The sequence below is a fragment of the Alosa pseudoharengus genome, unplaced genomic scaffold (genome assembly GCF_046254945.1).
Source record: "Alosa pseudoharengus isolate Yale_2024_CS ecotype anadromous, Long Island Sound unplaced genomic scaffold, YU_APseudo_1.1 YU_APseudo_1.1_scf_18, whole genome shotgun sequence".
Classification (NCBI taxonomy): domain Eukaryota; kingdom Metazoa; phylum Chordata; class Actinopteri; order Clupeiformes; family Clupeidae; genus Alosa; species Alosa pseudoharengus.
Genome location: NW_027468650.1, coordinates 32,939,507 through 32,956,179, shown reverse-complemented (window position 1 = coordinate 32,956,179; position 16,673 = coordinate 32,939,507). Strand labels below are relative to the sequence as shown.

At 43.1% G+C, this 16,673-nt stretch overlaps 2 protein-coding genes across 3 annotated transcripts; both read right to left on the bottom strand.

Moving 5' to 3' along the window:
- Nucleotides 1–20: 20 nt before the first annotated feature.
- nherf4a (NHERF family PDZ scaffold protein 4a) lies at nt 21–5,472 on the bottom strand. Its single transcript, XM_076291177.1, has 11 exons — nt 5,457–5,472; nt 4,778–4,805; nt 4,622–4,686; nt 4,064–4,269; nt 3,527–3,731; nt 3,124–3,260; nt 2,822–3,026; nt 1,533–1,729; nt 1,203–1,415; nt 175–396; nt 21–53 (listed from the first exon to the last, which is right to left on the bottom strand). The coding sequence occupies exons 1-11, from the start codon at nt 5,470–5,472 to the stop codon at nt 21–23; spliced, it is 1,527 nt and encodes a 508-aa protein (XP_076147292.1).
- Nucleotides 5,473–5,831: 359 nt separating this feature from the next.
- On the bottom strand, nt 5,832–16,027 carry nlrx1 (NLR family member X1). 2 transcript variants are annotated; one of them, XM_076290975.1, is made up of 9 exons: nt 15,629–16,027; nt 14,723–14,838; nt 14,505–14,577; nt 14,325–14,416; nt 12,955–13,574; nt 11,437–12,866; nt 7,915–8,001; nt 7,244–7,495; nt 5,832–6,949 (listed from the first exon to the last, which is right to left on the bottom strand). In XM_076290975.1, exons 2-9 carry the CDS (start codon nt 14,814–14,816, stop codon nt 6,601–6,603), a joined length of 2,997 nt encoding a protein of 998 aa, XP_076147090.1. In that variant the 5' UTR covers nt 14,817–14,838; nt 15,629–16,027; the 3' UTR covers nt 5,832–6,600. The 2 variants fall into 2 exon arrangements, with proteins under 2 accessions (XP_076147090.1, XP_076147091.1); XM_076290976.1 differs by having other exon boundaries at nt 14,325–14,413; nt 15,629–16,026.
- Nucleotides 16,028–16,673: the final 646 nt, after the last annotated feature.

Genomic DNA, 16,673 nt, shown 5'->3' with positions numbered 1-16,673 from the left:
GCCAAGACTGTATCATCTTCTTACACAAAAGAGTTGTGCGTTGGTTCTGAATCCTGCAAAGGGATGATTGATACACACATTCACTATGATACATACATTAATATTATTTTGATTGTAATATTGATTTTGTGTGCTTGAATGAGAGTGGGTTGTATGTGTGCTCTTATGTCTTACCTTGTTGTTGCAAAGGACCATTGCAGTGTGAGGGAGACCACTCTGCCTCACATTCTTATATCCAGACTTGTCCATGACCAGCATCCTGACGGACGATCCACCACACATTATGATCCTCACCACTTCCTTCAGGTGTTCCCTCTCCACCATCTGTCCATTCACTTCGACCACCACATCGCCTTCAAAGAGACCGGCTCTCTCAGCTCCACTCCCCGCTGACACCTACAGAGATGGACAGGTAAGGACAAATAAGGGACATAGGTGGACAAATGAGAGAACAATCAAGGTACTAGGACAAGTTAGTGCATGAATAAGTAAGTACTACTCGTATAGAACAGAATGACAGTTCAAGCGAAACCACACTGCAGACACAAGTGCTAATATGGCCCACCTCCTGCAAATGCTGTCATGCCATACATTGGTCTAAAGTTTGGATTGCACTAATTCAATTGAGACTAATACCAAAAATTATGATTATTCATGATTATTTGTATTTTTTTTGGTGAATCCTCCTTCATACATGGTGTTTTGTAGTTTATTTTGATACACTTAAAATTAGGGTATTTGATATTTCATTTTAAAATACATATTGATGTATTTTTGCCTATCCTTGACAGTAGTAATACTGGTTTATTGTTCTCTATAAGGCTATGAAAGAATTTATAATTATGATACATTGCTTCTGGGGTGGCGTCTGTAGTTCTTGGCAAGCACTTACATATAATCTTAATAGTAAAAGTCAAGTTCAAAGTCTTATTTGTAATTTGAATCCCATTTTAAGCATGTACAGTATGCCATTTTATGCCTATATAGTAGACCTTGATATAAATCTGAGCAGATGGCGTCCATTTACAAAAACCTTTGTGTAAAAAGGCATTTTTTTATTGTTTGTAGATGGGATTTTATCAAGAGCTGCATAAAATCTGTTGCTAAGGCCCAATTGTGTTTCAAGGTCACATCAGTGATAACAAAAAGAGATTTCAATGCCACTGGTCCTATCGTTATCTGCGGTGGGATGAGTGTCCTACCTGGCTGATGAATGTCCCTGGTTCATTTTCGACACATCCTAAACTGAAGCCGAAGCCCGAAGCTTCTTTGTTCAGAACACAGAGCCGGGGGCAGGGGGGCACTGAATGGTCACTCCTAAGGGCCTGGCCTCTCCCAATAGCACGGTCCTGTCTGTTGTCTTCCCTTCTGTCCACAAGATCTTCTTCAAAGAAGAGGAGTGGAGACAGCGCTATCTGTGACACAAGACAAATATCATTTAAGGAGGAATAAGGCAGCCTTTATAATAAGTGATAATAATAGTAATAAAAAATAAACAGACACACTCTGACAAATGTATGACCGTGACACACCTTCTCGTAAAACTCTCTCCCAGTAAGCGAGATACAGGTGAGAGTGACCCGCTGGCCGCTCTGTCGCACTAAACTGACTATGTCCTCGTGCTCGGCCGCCTCGATTGGCTCGCTGTTCACTGCCAGCAGCATGTCTCCATCCTCCATGCCTGCCTTTTCTGCTGGACTGTCAGGGTCCACCTCACGCAACAGATGAACTGAAGGGCACAGTATTTGCAAATTTTATAGATAGATAGATACTTTATTGATCCCCAGGGGAAATTCAAGTGTGTTGATATAGTCTTATTAAAGGAAAATTCCGGTTTTTAGCACTTTAAGGCCCTTTTCTGGTTTGTTTTGGATGAACTAGAGTGGTGGACACCGAAATTTTGACGATTGGTCCTGTCTCGACTTTTCTGACCACTCGGTGAGTTGCACAGTTTTGAAAACGAACGTTAAGGGTTGTTTTAGGACATGTTTGAGTAGCCTACAGTATGCCTGTTGGCAGCCACCCTGAGCAGTCAAAGGCGATTCAAAACGAGTCAGAAAAGTCGAGACAGGACCAATCGTCAAAATTTCGGTGTCCACCACTCTAGTTCATCCAAAACAAACCAGAAAAGGGCCTTAAAGTGCTAAAAACCGGAATTTTCCTTTAAGGTGTTTTGCGCGTGATGGTCTTTAGGGCCCCCACCATCGACTTCAAGGCAGTGCTGCGTGTTTTGCACACTGCCCCAACAAACACCAACAAAATCAAACAAGCACCAACAGTTGGGTCAGTGTGCACCATCAGTCTGTGTTTGTTAATGGAGCTGTTGACATGTCCAAATGGTATTCCTTTCAATTACTGTCTGAGCAGTGTGGAGCTGGAAGTTGTTTCTCTGAACATCAACAGATACTGAGGTAACAATCATTTCACTGTTGTGCAAAAAGTTATAGTTCTATTTTCTGCACAAGTGCTAGTTACAAGTCATGTATTACAAGTTATGTATTACAAGTTACGCATTAAGTTAAGATAAAATATCTACAAATTTAGTTTACAATAAAACAAAATGCTTACAGTAATTTCCTGTGTATTAGCTGCATTGTGTATAAACCGCAGGACAGTGTTTTAGGCAAGTTACAAAAAACAAAACCATATTAATACCATATTAACTGCCCCCATGTATTAACCCTATAGCTAAGGAAATCTTGCAAAATCAATGTATAAACCTCGGCTAATAATTGGGAAATTACTGTATTTCTTGGAGTTAGGCATATTGCACAATTTATCTTGAACTTATTCCAAAAGAAAAATTGAGGATGTGACTGACCAAGTTGTCTTGTTGGCAGTTTCTCTTGTCGCAGTAGAAAGCCATAGCCATGCGGGCCCTGGATAAGGTGCATTGTTTTCGGCCTGTGCGGTAGATTGTGGGAACCAGCCATAGTGGGCAATAAGGGGATGTTCCGCTGGCGGAAGTGCTGCTCACTTTGGGCCTCAATCACCAGAACTGTTAAATGATCCCCACATTTCTTGACCTATAGAGGAAAAAAAATAAACATTGTGAACAAAATAAATCAAAGAGCAATGATGAGGTAGTTCTGTTATGCTTCATGACCCATAAGAGGGACTCACTATCTTGGAGAGAGCTGAATGTGTGAGAGTTGAGACCGGACTCCCATTGATCCACACCAGACGATCCCCAGTGCAAACTCCTGCTCTCTCAGCAGGACTCTCACTCACCACACTCAGACGGTAACTACTCTTCACACCTGAAAACATTTATTTTACTCACAAAGCTGAGAAATGTAAGTGTGTTTTATATGTGGTGTGTTGTGTTGTGTTGTGTGGTGTGGTGTGGTGTGTTGTGTTGTGTTGTGTTGTGGTGTGGTGTGGTGTGGTGTGGTGTGGTGAGGTGAGGTGAGGTGCTGTGTGGTGAGGTGCTGTGTGGTGAGGTGCTGTGTTGTGTTGCGTTGCGTTGTGCAACATTATGTCATTATGTACAGTTCAACAGGCAATGTCCTGTTACAACTTATACCTTCAATGGGCGTTATGGTAAGACCCAAATCATGGCCTGGTTCTCTGGTGATGTGGCAAAGCCTAGGTTGGGCAGAGAGGCCGCCGTGATGAGCACTGACAAGAGATTTCAGGTCCAGATTCTTGGACACAGCCCTCTCATAGTCTTCACTGTTCACCACAAGCACATAGAGCAGCAGCCCTGACTCCTGGATCTGTCGAACCACCTGTCAATCAAACCCAGAGACAGCTAGAGTTAGCAAGAAATACCATCAAAACAGAACATTTCTTGGCAAATGATTTCTAGATGATGCATGGATATCAAGCTTATAGAACATGTTGGCAACAAAGACAGATGAATGCAACCCTACACTGAAAACTTGCAATCTATAACTGTATTCTATGTAATTCTATGTAAAATATACAATTACGCTACAACTTTCATTCCAGTTCTCATTTTTGCTGTGGAATTACCATCAAAGACAAGAAGAAGAAGCAAAAGACAGCTGAAAAAAGCAGGACAAAAAGGGCTGAGGTGTAGAGTAGTGGGGCTGGTCACCTGGGCATGTGCCTTGGTGTGCACAAACTCTCCGTTGACCTCCACGACGTATTGCCCTTCCCTGAGCCCACTCTGCTCAGCCGCACTCCAAGGCTCCACCCGTCCGATGCGGTGACCCTGGACGTCATCCCGCCGCTGCAGATGGAAGCCGAAGCCCTGGCCCTTCTCCTTCTTCAGCCTGCACAGCTGGAGGGGCACGTCTGTGTCTGGGGCAACCACAGAGGAGACATTTAGAACATTCAGGTTACCATAGCCACACATCTGTCTCTGGAGCAACCACAGAGGAACCATCCAGAACACATACGTTACCATAGCCACACATCTGTCTCTGGGGCAACCACAGAGGACACGTCCAGAACACTTTACCATAGCCATACTGTTAAGGTATCTCTTGCAATTACATAGGCAACATTCCTAAGAGGATGATCTAAGGCTAATCTATTTTACTTTTTACTTCTTCTCTCTCCTAGCAACACTCAGGATATATGGATTTGTTCCAATAGTATAGTGTGATATCTAAGGATGGTTGTTATTTTATGTTTATGGGTTAAAACCTACCTGTGTCATCTGAAATGACCAAGGCTGGGTTATCAATTCCAAGTTTTGGGTTAAAAGTAAATTTCCTAAACACGAAAATAAATTGTGTAAATGGATATAAATACAACAAGAAGAAAAAAACAACAGGAGAACCACCACAAAGGCTGTGAGACTTACAGAGGAATGTCATGGGTCTTCTCTGGTTCTGGGAATAAAAAACAACATCCATGCTGGTTACAATCTGGTTGCCAGTTTAAAAGAATTTCCATGAATGTGTGAACCAGGCTGCAGCCTTCACATGTGAACATTAACTTAGACACTTAAGTGGTCTGGTCTGTTTAGACCGTAAACCATGTGTTACCCATTGGCAACCTGCAGTAATATCACTGTGATAGTCCAACACCATAAGCCCAGAATCAGCAATAATAATAATTGTTTGAGCAGTTTTGTATAAGCCATTAGGTTGCCTAGTCGTACATTGCCACGTCAAGTTGGTTTCAATCTACTGGTGCCAAAAAGTAAATTTCCTTTGGCACACTCCAGTAAAGTATAGTGTCCAGCATTTTAAACTACACAATTTAGCCTTAACCACTACACTTTTGTGTCCAACATTTAAAACTACACAATTTAGCCTTAACCACTACACTCTTGTGTCCAACATTTAAAACTACACAATTTACCCTTAACCACTACACTCTTGTGTTCAACATTTAAAACTACCGGTACACAATTTAGCCTTAACCACTACACTCGTGTCCAGTATTGCAAATTGCACATAATACTCCAATCCTCACCCTTATCCCAAGTAGCTCAATGTTAACAAAAGTATAAGCAGAACACAAACAAAACGACTCACCTGTTATGTATCTCATGTTGGCGTTTTGCTATTCTTGGTCTCTAGCCCTACAAAAGCACTTCATGAATCAATAAATATCATATCATGTAAGTTTATATTGCAATGTCCCGACCAGAACTTCTACCTGACTTGGTTTGTGTTGGTGTGAAGGTGCAAGGTACACATCTTGGTAGAGCATTAAGAATGAAACCCACCTGTCCAAGAGAGTTGCTCCTCCTCCACAACACATTCACCAGCTTAATGGTAAATCTGTTTGCAGACGGCATCACGCCACTGGGACAGCCTCTCAATGGCACACTCACCTCGGGAATGGGTGTTTACATGTTGATTAAGAAGTAAAACAAACAAACACACCAAAAGAAAACTACACAAATATTAATATTTGATCTTTTGGTTTTATTCTTCAAAGCACTGATAAGGCACTCTCATTTCAGCACACTTAAAATGTTACATATTTCCCTTTATTGTCGTAAAATGTATGACATTAGCAATCTCGTATCGGCCTGTCAAATAGTTTCTTCAACGACACAATGCTACATCAAACACTATGACAACAATGTTAAATGTCGGTGATTCAACAAATATGATTTGATGATTCAACAAACATCCACCTAAATGTGAAATGTTTACCATCTAGGGATCTACTGGATCAAACAGATCATGTTACAGTCAGTATTGGTTCTGTCTGGTGCCATGGAATTTCATATAGTCTTGGCACTTGCTACTTTCTGCAATGCAAGACAATGTTACATCTGACCCTACAATGGCAATTCATTGTAAGGCTTTTAGTTAATTGTTAATACAGTTAATTGTTAATACAGCAACTAGTATCCTACGTAGAGGATAAAGGACAATGAATGGGGATAATGATATGCACATGAACAACATGCGTTCAGTCATACATGATGGAAGCACAGTATCAGCATAAAAACAGATTTGGAAGACCAGTCTATTTTCTTCGACTGTGCGCAGCGCTCTCACATTAGGTGTAGTCAGTTCCATTGATAATAGTGGAAGCTAATTGTTGCAGCTGGCTTCAGTCGCACGCCCAGTTGTCTCCCCGCTGTGGAAACCGCACAGCTGTGTGAAGAGATTCTACCATGTCTGCGTGTCCCACATCATTCCCCAGCATTCAAGGGAGCGGTTAATGGCGGCTAGTCCCAGAGCCGATGGAGCTGGCCTTCTCCAGCAGGAGCAGGGTCTGTCTCACGCCGCTCTCCACGCGCCGGAAGTGCAGCCTCTTCCACAGGCTCTGCTGCTGCTGCCGGCCCCACTCCAGGTCGCGCAGGAAGACCAGCAGCTGGTCACGCACGCGCTCCCGCTCCCACGAGACCGAGTTCTTCCCGATGATGCTCAGGATGGGGTGCCAGTCCTCTGAGATGTCCGAGCCCTCCATCACCGACGCCAGCACCCTCACGTGCCGGCCTGAGCCCCCCTTCTGCCGGTTGTAGAGAGACTGCTTCCCTACATCGGTCAGCTGGTTCAAATACAGGCTGTGAATAACACGAGACAAAAATAGCACGTTTTTACACAAATAAAGTTTTACATTGATATGAAGTACAGTTCAGAGGTCTCTAGCTGTTTCGCATAAGTGTAATGCACATATTGTCTTCATGGTGAACATACAAAAATATAAGCGCTTGTGACATGTGCAAGCATGTGACTTAAACGTGTATGTGCAATGGCACAATCTGTACACAAATATGTAGGCATAAATACATGTTCTTGAATTTTCGATGTATGAGTCTGACCCATCCCAAGCTCAGCCCTAGTGCACGGACACCTACTGTACTGTGTGGATGGTTGGATGCTCTCTGCAGGCGTCCACCAGGGTGACCGCTGCACTGTCCCCGATGCTGTTATAGGCCACGTTGAGCTCCAGCAGACCCGCGTGCTTGCCCAGCCTCTCAGCAATCTCCAACGCAGCCGCGTCCCCGAGACCTGTGTGCATCAGGGACAGGTTCTGCAGGCTCTGGTTCTCTGGGAGGCTGTCTAGCAGGGTTCTGACCCCTGCGTCCAGCAGGTTGTTATCACATAACCTGTGTAGGGGTATAACCCAGTTATTACACCTGCTTTTTGCAACTGATTCTGTCACAGAAAAGGTTGTGCAGGCATAGAGGTTAGCAGAGATGAACACCTCAGTGAGGGCATCCAGGTTAAATACACAAAAAAACAGAACTTTGAATTTAGTCTACTGACTAGACCAAACTCTGAGTGAATTAAGTATTCTCAGCTAGGTATCCAAAACAAATAAAATAAATAATAATAATTTAAAAAACACACAAATAAAGTTACACTCGCATGTCCATGTGATATCTACATCAACTCTTCATTAATGTACCACCACTACTTACCTTATCAACTAGTCACAGGGAGGGAGGTCCGTGATGGCATATTACATCTTAAATACAGAAGCTAATCAACGCTAATGTAAGTGTGGAGTAAAACAGTGTCTTACTGTAACGATCTAATGGTACAGTTGGGTTCAAGCAGGAGATCTCTCAGAAGGGTGCAGGACTCTGGACCGAAGTGGTTAAACTGCAGACTGAAGATAACAAAAACACGCGGCACGCACACGCTTGCAGTTAGTTTGTCAACTTTAAATTGAAAAACTAATCTTAAAAATTAGTACATGTCGTTAGGATAACCGCCACCCAATTCCAATTCTAATCCATCAATATGTACAATTCTTTAATGCATAAAATCACAATTATGTGCAATTATGTGTAAAGTAATAATTAAAGCGATATTTTGCATTACTGGTATGAATATGAATAAGCCTATAGACTATAGATTACCATGTTAGTTCAACATGCATGGAAAATATTACAGCATCTGTAATGGCGGATGGTGATTGCTGAATGGTGGAGTGATAGAATGGAATTGAGTAGCTATTTATGACCAGGCATTTATGCTGCTGTTGGCATAGATTACTGATTGGTTAATTATTAACAATCTGATAATGACTGCCCAATTCAGAATTGTTATGTAATTCTGTCAAAGCACATTCTCACACAATAATGTCATGACACAGGTCCACTGCAACCAAAGACACAGTCCATTAGTCTTGTTGTTTAGCACCTACCTTTTCAAATATTAAAAAAAAACAATGTAACAGTGGCATACTTTTGATGGAAGGTGGTTATCATATTAGACCTCTAGGAAGTTGCAGCTAATTTCAAATATACATAGGAGAAGTGTTAAGTTCCTTGTGCTACAGACAGGGAATTTACCACGGTGGCCAATCAACAGCCGAGTATTAACATTACAAAAACAACAACTTGACTCAAAGTTAGGCCTGTCGCGATATTCAATAAATCAATTAATCGCATGATAATTAAAATTAGCTCGATAATTTTTCTGGCCGCGATAAATGCCATTTGCTTGTTTGTTTTCCTCGTCTCTCTCTCTCCCTCTCTCGGGTCCTTAGAGTAACGATGAGTGAACCCTCATGTCAGTCACTTGTCAGTCGCATGGTGTGTGGGGAGGCGGGACTACTGGTGTATCCTACCACAGAGTGCAGCTAAAAAGCCGCGTGAGAAGTATACCGGTAGGCACCGGTAAGCTAGTTGCGAGTTCCAGTAGGCTACGCCTAATAAAGACAAAAAAGATGGAATTGTTTCTAAGCCAAACGCGACAGCTGCAGTGTGGGAGCATTTCGGATTTAAACCGAATGCCCGTGGTGAACCACTGAACGCGTGCGAGTCGGTGTGTCGCATTTGTTGGAAAACAGTCGCAATTAAAAGCGGCAACACAACAAACATGCATATGCATCTAAAACACAATCATCCGCTGCAGTTTTCCCAGTTGGGGAAAAAAAACACAACAAGTGGGCCGTCTTCCTCTTCCCGAGGAAAATTCTCAGAACGACAATATTATCGCTTATCGCAATAATTTCTGAGACAATTTATCGTCCAGCAAAATTTGTTATCGTGACAGGCCTACTCAAAGTACTGATCTAATGAAAATTACATAAAGTAATATATTGTCTAAAAGAGATGGCAAGTTAATGATATGACAACTTGCATTCATATAAAAAGCAACTTGATGGAGGTTTCCTCTATGTTTATTGCCACTGAGAGAGGAAACATCCTAAGGGCTCTATCTTGCACTTTAGCGCAATTGACTTTGCGCAAATCGCTTTGTGGGTGGATCTTGGGCACTGTTTCTATTTTACCGGCAGGATAATGACTGTTGCGCCCGACGCAAATCTATAATGGGGTGGTCTGTAGTAGCTACATTATTCATGGCTGTGGTTTGGGCGTAACGTGCAATAAACCAATCAGAGCGTCATCTCACATTCCCTTTAACAACAGGCACGCTTGTTCCATAGCGGATTGCTATTATGATGGCGGATTTGCCAGGCGCAGCCAGGAGCGGTTCACAGTGCTATAGTCAGTTGGGAACAGTTTGCTATTGATTTTTCCTCTTGACAAAATGTAATACAAAAATGTCACTTTACGATGTTTTGGGATCACTCTCACTGAATCACGAGGTTATGAATGCATGGTGATATTTTTGCAATGTAATCTAACATTACCTCACTATAGACAATGCAGATCTGTCAGATAAGCTCTCCTCTCCCGTGCTGCTGCTGGGGCATTTGGGTTAAATGGCATCGGCATGCAGTTCAACATCACGTCTCATTAAGTCCACTAATAATTCCTAATTTATGTCATCAACACATCCGTGATTCGTGGAAATGTGTTCGCTAGATTTATACCTGTTTTTTCACATCGGACACCACACTGATTTCCCTCGTGTAGCAATATTTGTCCTTGTAATTATGTATGGTTTTGAGAAATGGGAACTGCGTCGTATAGATGAGAGGAGCAAAGTGCATTGCGCATCACAGGCGCCCAAGCAAGCGCTCCGGCAGGTGTAAGCTATGGCTGTACTTTACCAACAGGCAACTCAACAGGGAGAAACAGTTTCCAAGTTGACCTAACTTTCCAACTCTGCACAGTATTCTATTAACATGACAGTAGACTATTTACAAAATATATTTTATGTAAAGTAGAGTTTGTAAACACGTTATCATCAACTTAATGCACGCACAACTTTTGTTTGAGCAGGAGAGAGAATAACAATGAATGAACGCAGCAACTACAGAAATTGTAGCCAAGGCTACTTGCTGCTTTCTTTTACTGTCTATGGTTGCTGGGCACATAATAAGCTTATTTAAGCAAATTCACAAACTCAAGACTTCAAGGCCATCATGGATATAAAACGTTTTTTGAAAACAAGGAAAGGATGGAGGGAACATAGCAAAGTTTGGAGTTATTTCAGATGGGCTACAACAAGGTAGGCAAAATTGTGGTACTTGTCAAAACCTTAGCGCAGCTGGAATAATGCTTATAGGCTGATGTTAAAGTGCACACGATGTTTAAAGCCATACACAACGGTAAATTGGAACAAAACTAAAGGTAACTTTAGCCTTTATAGGGCTGTATAAAGTTGTCCAAATTAATAGGTCGTAATTAGGCGTTGTTGTTGTAAAGATATTGCATGTAGATGTACTATATAGGCTACTAAATTTTTAGTTGACCAATGCACGAACAAAACCGGGAAACGGACAAATATTATCAAGGCTTTGAATGTTTCCATCTGTGCACAGGGTGTCTGTAGATCGGTGTGCATAGCATTCATTTCTGTGCATGCGCCCTTAAAATAGCATCTGAATTCGCGGCACCGACTTTAGACCAGGAGGTTCCTGGTCTGTGGCAGAATTGTTTTCTGAAACGGCAAAATATCAACAGGGACCGTTTGCGCCGGAACACGCCCCCTCTTTTTCGCTGAAACGCCCCCGTGGGCGCACATGTACCTGTGGAGTGAAAATTCCAATATGCGCTGACTGATAAATAGGAAAGACAAAAGCGTGAGTATACAAAGTAAATTGCGCTGGTGTGCAAGATAGAGCCCTAAATGTCTAATTCTATTCCCAAATACTAGACCACGAGGGAGAAGAGCAAGCTCTCACTTGAGGCTGCGCGTGTGTCGGAAGGCAGGCCAGAGCAGGTGCAGCAGGTCTTGCGTGAGGTGGCAGGAGGAGAGGATCAGGTCGTTGAGCAGGAACCCTGGGGCACAGCAGCTCAGCACGGCGCTGAGGACGAAGCACTTGAGCGGCGTCATGCGCACGGTCGACAGGTTGATCGTTCGGATGGACTGCAGCACCTCCGCCGTCACCCGGGGGTTCTGGAACTCGTAGAGCAACGTCAGCAGGTCCATCATCTCCTCCGGGGGCTGCTTCTGTCTGCTCTCCTTGATCAGCTGCTTCTTGAGCGTGCGGGTGATCTGCGACACGGTCTCGCTCTTGATGCTGCAGCCCAGCTGGTCCAGGAGCCGCCTGTTGCCGTAGTGCAGGAGCCCTCCCATGAAGATGGGGTAGAGCTCGAAGGGCCTCTTGTCCAGGTGCTGCTCCGGCTGGGGTCCGTGGACTCCCAGCAGGCTCTGCTCCACCTGGTCAAGCACGTCCTCGTTGTAGCTGTCTTCCGAGCGGAACATTTCCGCGGCCATTGTGCGAGCGATGTGCCCTTTGCTGTTCCGACTGATCTTTTCTAAAAGGCTGGGGAAGAGCTTCAAGAGGTTGAACACGGCAAAGATCTTGAAGGGTATGAACTTGGAGAGGATGCTGAAGAGGGTGGTGACTTCCTCGCCAGTTTGACCAATGGTCTCAGACACCTGCTTGGTAAGTTTCTCCAAGGCGGTCTTGTTTTCACCAAGAACGACGTAAAGCGCGGCGAGGTACTCCTGCATGGCAGGGACAGCGAAGACATAGCGCTTCACATCGGTTTGAGCGCGGTCATATGAACGCTTGCTTTCCACACAGGGGACCAGGAAGAAATCCAACACATCCGTGCGGAACATGGCCAGCTTTTGCAACTCTTCATCTGTCTTTGTTTTTCCACCGACCCATTGCTCAAGTTCGTCCTCGGAGAAGGACGCTCGTTTCTTCGTGACCCCATCAAAGGCCAGTTTCCCAACGGTCTGGACAACATACAGCATCAGAGACGTCTGCTGCTGGTCCTGGGAAGACACACCGCCACCTGCTTCAAGCACTTCGCCTCCAAAATTAAGCCGCAGGAAGCTTGTGTAGATACCGGTGAGGGTGCGGATGGGCGCTTTTTCATCTGTGAAATGCAGGAAGTGCAGGGTGGCACAGGTGAGCCAGCAGTATGAGGGCAGGTAGCAGGCGGCCGCCAGCTGACTCTCGTGCCGCAGGTTGAGGTAAAGGAGCTCAATCAGCTCGTCCTTGCGTGACTCCTCTCCAGTCTGTTGCAGGAGCCTACTTGTGAAGTATGCTCGCTGCCGTGCAGGGTCATTGAAGCCACAGATTTGTGCATACCGGGTCACGTACTTCTGGGGAACCCGTTCAAGAGCAGACAGCCTTGTGGTGACCAAAATGCTTGCCTGGGAGGAATAGAACAGGTAAAATCAATAAACAAACACCTAATTCATTATTTTATTATTACTAACAGAAAGTGAATTATCTTTTTACTTCAGGAAGAAGATATTTCCGCAGCAGATTTACAACAATGGCTCCTGGTGGAAGAGCTTCATTTGGATCGCTGCACAGTTCGGTGGAAGCCAGGCGGAAGTCCAGCTTCATCCTCTCCATGCCGTTGAAAACAAAAAGCACATTTCTTGCCTGGTGAAGCTCTCCACTCAGCATTGGAGTCTTCCGGAGGTGCACATACTTCCTGCCCACAAGATCTCGCAAGGAGATATTTTTGGACATCTGCGAGAGGTCCTCACAGGACAAAGGCACGAGCAACTGAAACTGAGAAAGCGAGGAACCAGAGCACCAGTCCAGCACCAGTTTCCGCACGACCGTGCTCTTGCCTGTGCCCACTGCTCCATAAAGCAGAACATTGACCCCTTGGTCTCCGGTGTTGAGGGTTGTCTGGAAAAGCTCTTCGACAGTGGTGGATACACCTTTGTTTTGGTGAGTGTTAAAGGGACCTGGCTTATCCTCAGCTGGGTGCCTCTCCAGAATAAGAGGATTGATATGCATAGTCTCTGGGGAGAAGCTGCCTCCAAATTGCTTCTCTTCTTGAGGTAGATGGCTGAACCATAATTTCAATTTCTGTTTGTGAGTGTCAAGTGGATCTATGGGGGCTAAATATAAAGATAATAATTATTATAATATAAAATATAGTATAAATATATTGCATTGAACAAACCACTGATTAGGTAGCTGAAGAAAAACTTGCCACCACTGTCATCATAATTATCTGATTACACAGGGCCAGATCGTTAAAATATGTCATTTAATTTCAATCTATTGTTTTACTGTTTGAATCAAGCCCACTTTGTCTTTTGCTCATAACCAAATTTGCCCAAACCAAAATTGATTATGGGGGTGAATGTAAGGGTGTGGGCATTGAAGTTAGATTGCAACATGCATATACTTGAGCACACTGCACTACGTGTTCCCCCAATTATCCACAACACCTTCTACTAATGGAGAGAATTAGACAAACCCACTGCCACATGGTATTGGCACACAAATATTATAGTATTTGTTTATTTTCAGTGTTTATTTTCATTAGGCTATTGATTGTATTGACATTATTGTTTATTATTGCTATTCTCCTTAATGTAACCTTTTCAACTTTTTAAACTGTTCACTGTTAATTTAACTATTGCATTGTTTTATCTATAAGTTGCTTTGGACAAAAGTGTCTGCCAACCATAACCATAGCATGGCATTAGTTTATAAAAATGGCAAGAATAGCTTATGGCGATCAGTCTAAATGGTGTCTGGTCTCCAGAGGGTCTGTTAACCATCTACACATCAAGCTTTGCCCATCACTGCAGCAATACAAAGAAGACAAATGAACAGATAAAGTAGAGTCAGCACTTCACCTGTATGACATTCTCTCTTGCACGTCTTCAAGTAGCAAGCAACTGATGGATGAGCAGCAGACAGGCCAAATACTGGCACTTTGTACCATCTGCTGATGAGTCGTATTGCTGTTAGGGATCTGTTCACTGAAGACATAATGTTATAATGGGCTGCCTTTAAACAACCCTTCACTACCTCACCTTGACAATGTGGACGCAACCGATCTTCTAACACTTCTCATATCAGTTGACATGAGCTTGAGGTAACCGACATCTAAAACAAGACGAAACAAAATCTATTTGTGATCTTATTGTGGATATATGAGCTGGGACTGTTTGTAACAATAGGCTACAGCAGGTGGGAGTAACACAATAATGTGCACTGCACTGCACACAACAGGTGAGAGTTACTGACTTACTTTGTCCGTAGAGAGGAAGGAGCTGCTTACTAGCCTCCTGACTCCTCCACCAAACCATCCGTGCCCTAGGGCCACATCTTCCACAACGCCACATCCTGATGTCCCCCTAATGCATTCTGGAAAAAAAGAAGTCCTCCATACCTTATTTAATCTACTGCATGACATTTGAGTTTTTATGAATTAACAACCACCCCTCACAAGGTGAAACTAAATGTTAGACTAATTCCAAATAACACGATGAATAGGGTCTACAGTTTTTGATTCTGCATGTAGGTATCGGACTGTGGAAGTCTGTGAGGAGTTGAAATATGACATGAATGTCAATTTACATTAGGACTCTACAATGCTATACAGGCACAAAGCTGACGGTCGAAATAATAATGGGGCATTGGCCTATGTTCTATATAAAGCCAAAGCACTGGACAGCTGTGTCTGCTTTGCGTGACAGCAAGAAATACATTCTCCTTCTGAAAAACATTTGATCATCATGGTTCTAGTACCAAGGTCACTGACAAAGACGTGCTCTTGGAATGTAATCTCTAGCTTACTTTTTATTCATGACAAATTACGTTACAGTCCCCACTCGCCACACTGATTACACTAGCCTACCACAGTTGGCTGATAGGCTACGAAGCCCTAACATGCCTGGACACGGCAGGATTGCTAACCATAGGCTGAAAAACGTCATATTTTGTATTCACGGCGACTCAATGTAGTACGTACCGCGATGTAGGCTATACCCTACTCCCGACCTGGCTACTTACTGCCTTCTCCACCAGAAAATCAACAAGCCATGTTAGATCAAAATAAGATATTTCCTGACTCCTGACACATATAATCAAACAAAAACTGTGCCGACATATTTAAGCATGCAATTGAAATAGTAGGCTACCCTACCCTACCTACCTAACTCAGGTCTTCTGTCCCGAATCCAACCCAGCTTGCCGTGTAAGACATAAGACAATGGTTAATGTTTTTACATTTCAACCGCGAGAATATCAGTTCCCCGACGACTATCACTGGTGGTGGTGCTTTCAGTCCCAACATTAGACTTCCTGCTTGCAACTCCAGAGGCAACCTATAGAGGCAACACACTACGTGATGTATGGCTTCACGGAATCACGCACATTTTGTAGGCCTACAGATGGCTAACGAATGACAAGAATGAACAAAATGTATCCAGAATGAATTCACAGTTTAAGATATGCACCGTATACTAGGTAGGCTACAAACAAGTTTAAGTTCAAATTGTGATTACCTCTAGAGATTAACGGGAGGTATATTCACACAGGTCACTAAATGTTTTAACAACAGGAATAATGATAATAATCATCATCATCATCATCACCAACATCTTCATAATAATAATTAATATCAACAATTATAATAATAAATGCTGCAAAGGAAATTAATAGTTGTTTTCTACATTTGCCTATTTTAATTTGCTTATTTATTTAAAATAGATCAGCTACACACTACTGCTTACCTGAAATATTTCAAGTTTGTGCATCGATTGAATTTTGCAGCAGCCAAACTGTAATGCAGTGATTGGCCACAGTGGGTCCTCAGTTGTTTAGTAGCCAATAGTGTTTTTGGGGTCGTCATACCTCATGTGCATATGTAGGCTATCAACCACGCATAATTGGTTCACCTATACATAAAGTTATGAAGTTGTGTGAAGTTATGTGTCTTTCTTGTGAAACATGCAATTATTCTGGTAAAACTAAAGAACATAATTATTTTAGACTATGTTATTGTAAAGTTAATTATAGCCTGATCTACTTTTCCAGGGAACTGTGATATGACTACAGCTACTAGGCTAGGCTACCTCATACTGAGGCTGTATCAGGAGTCACTGTAGCCTATCAGAGACTTTCATCCCTTTTCTGATTTTTTCAAGCAAGACCACACCCTCAACCTCTCCCAGACTTATTAAAGTCTTTCCTTGAAC

Coding starts and splice junctions, on each gene's coding strand:
- nlrx1 (XM_076290975.1), bottom strand. CDS start 14,816: ATGTGGCGTTGTGGAAGATGTGGCCCTAGGGCACGGATGGTTTGGTGG. Junction 14,578..14,722: donor CCTTCCTCTCTACGGACAAA/GTAAGTCAGTAA, acceptor GTCTTGTTTTAG/ATGTCGGTTACCTCAAGCTC. Junction 6,950..7,243: donor CCAACCATCCACACAGTACA/GTAGGTGTCCGT, acceptor TGTTATTCACAG/CCTGTATTTGAACCAGCTGA.
- nherf4a (XM_076291177.1), bottom strand. Junction 3,027..3,123: donor ATTCAGCTCTCTCCAAGATA/GTGAGTCCCTCT, acceptor TTTCCTCTATAG/GTCAAGAAATGTGGGGATCA. Junction 1,416..1,532: donor GGAGAGAGTTTTACGAGAAG/GTGTGTCACGGT, acceptor CTTGTGTCACAG/ATAGCGCTGTCTCCACTCCT.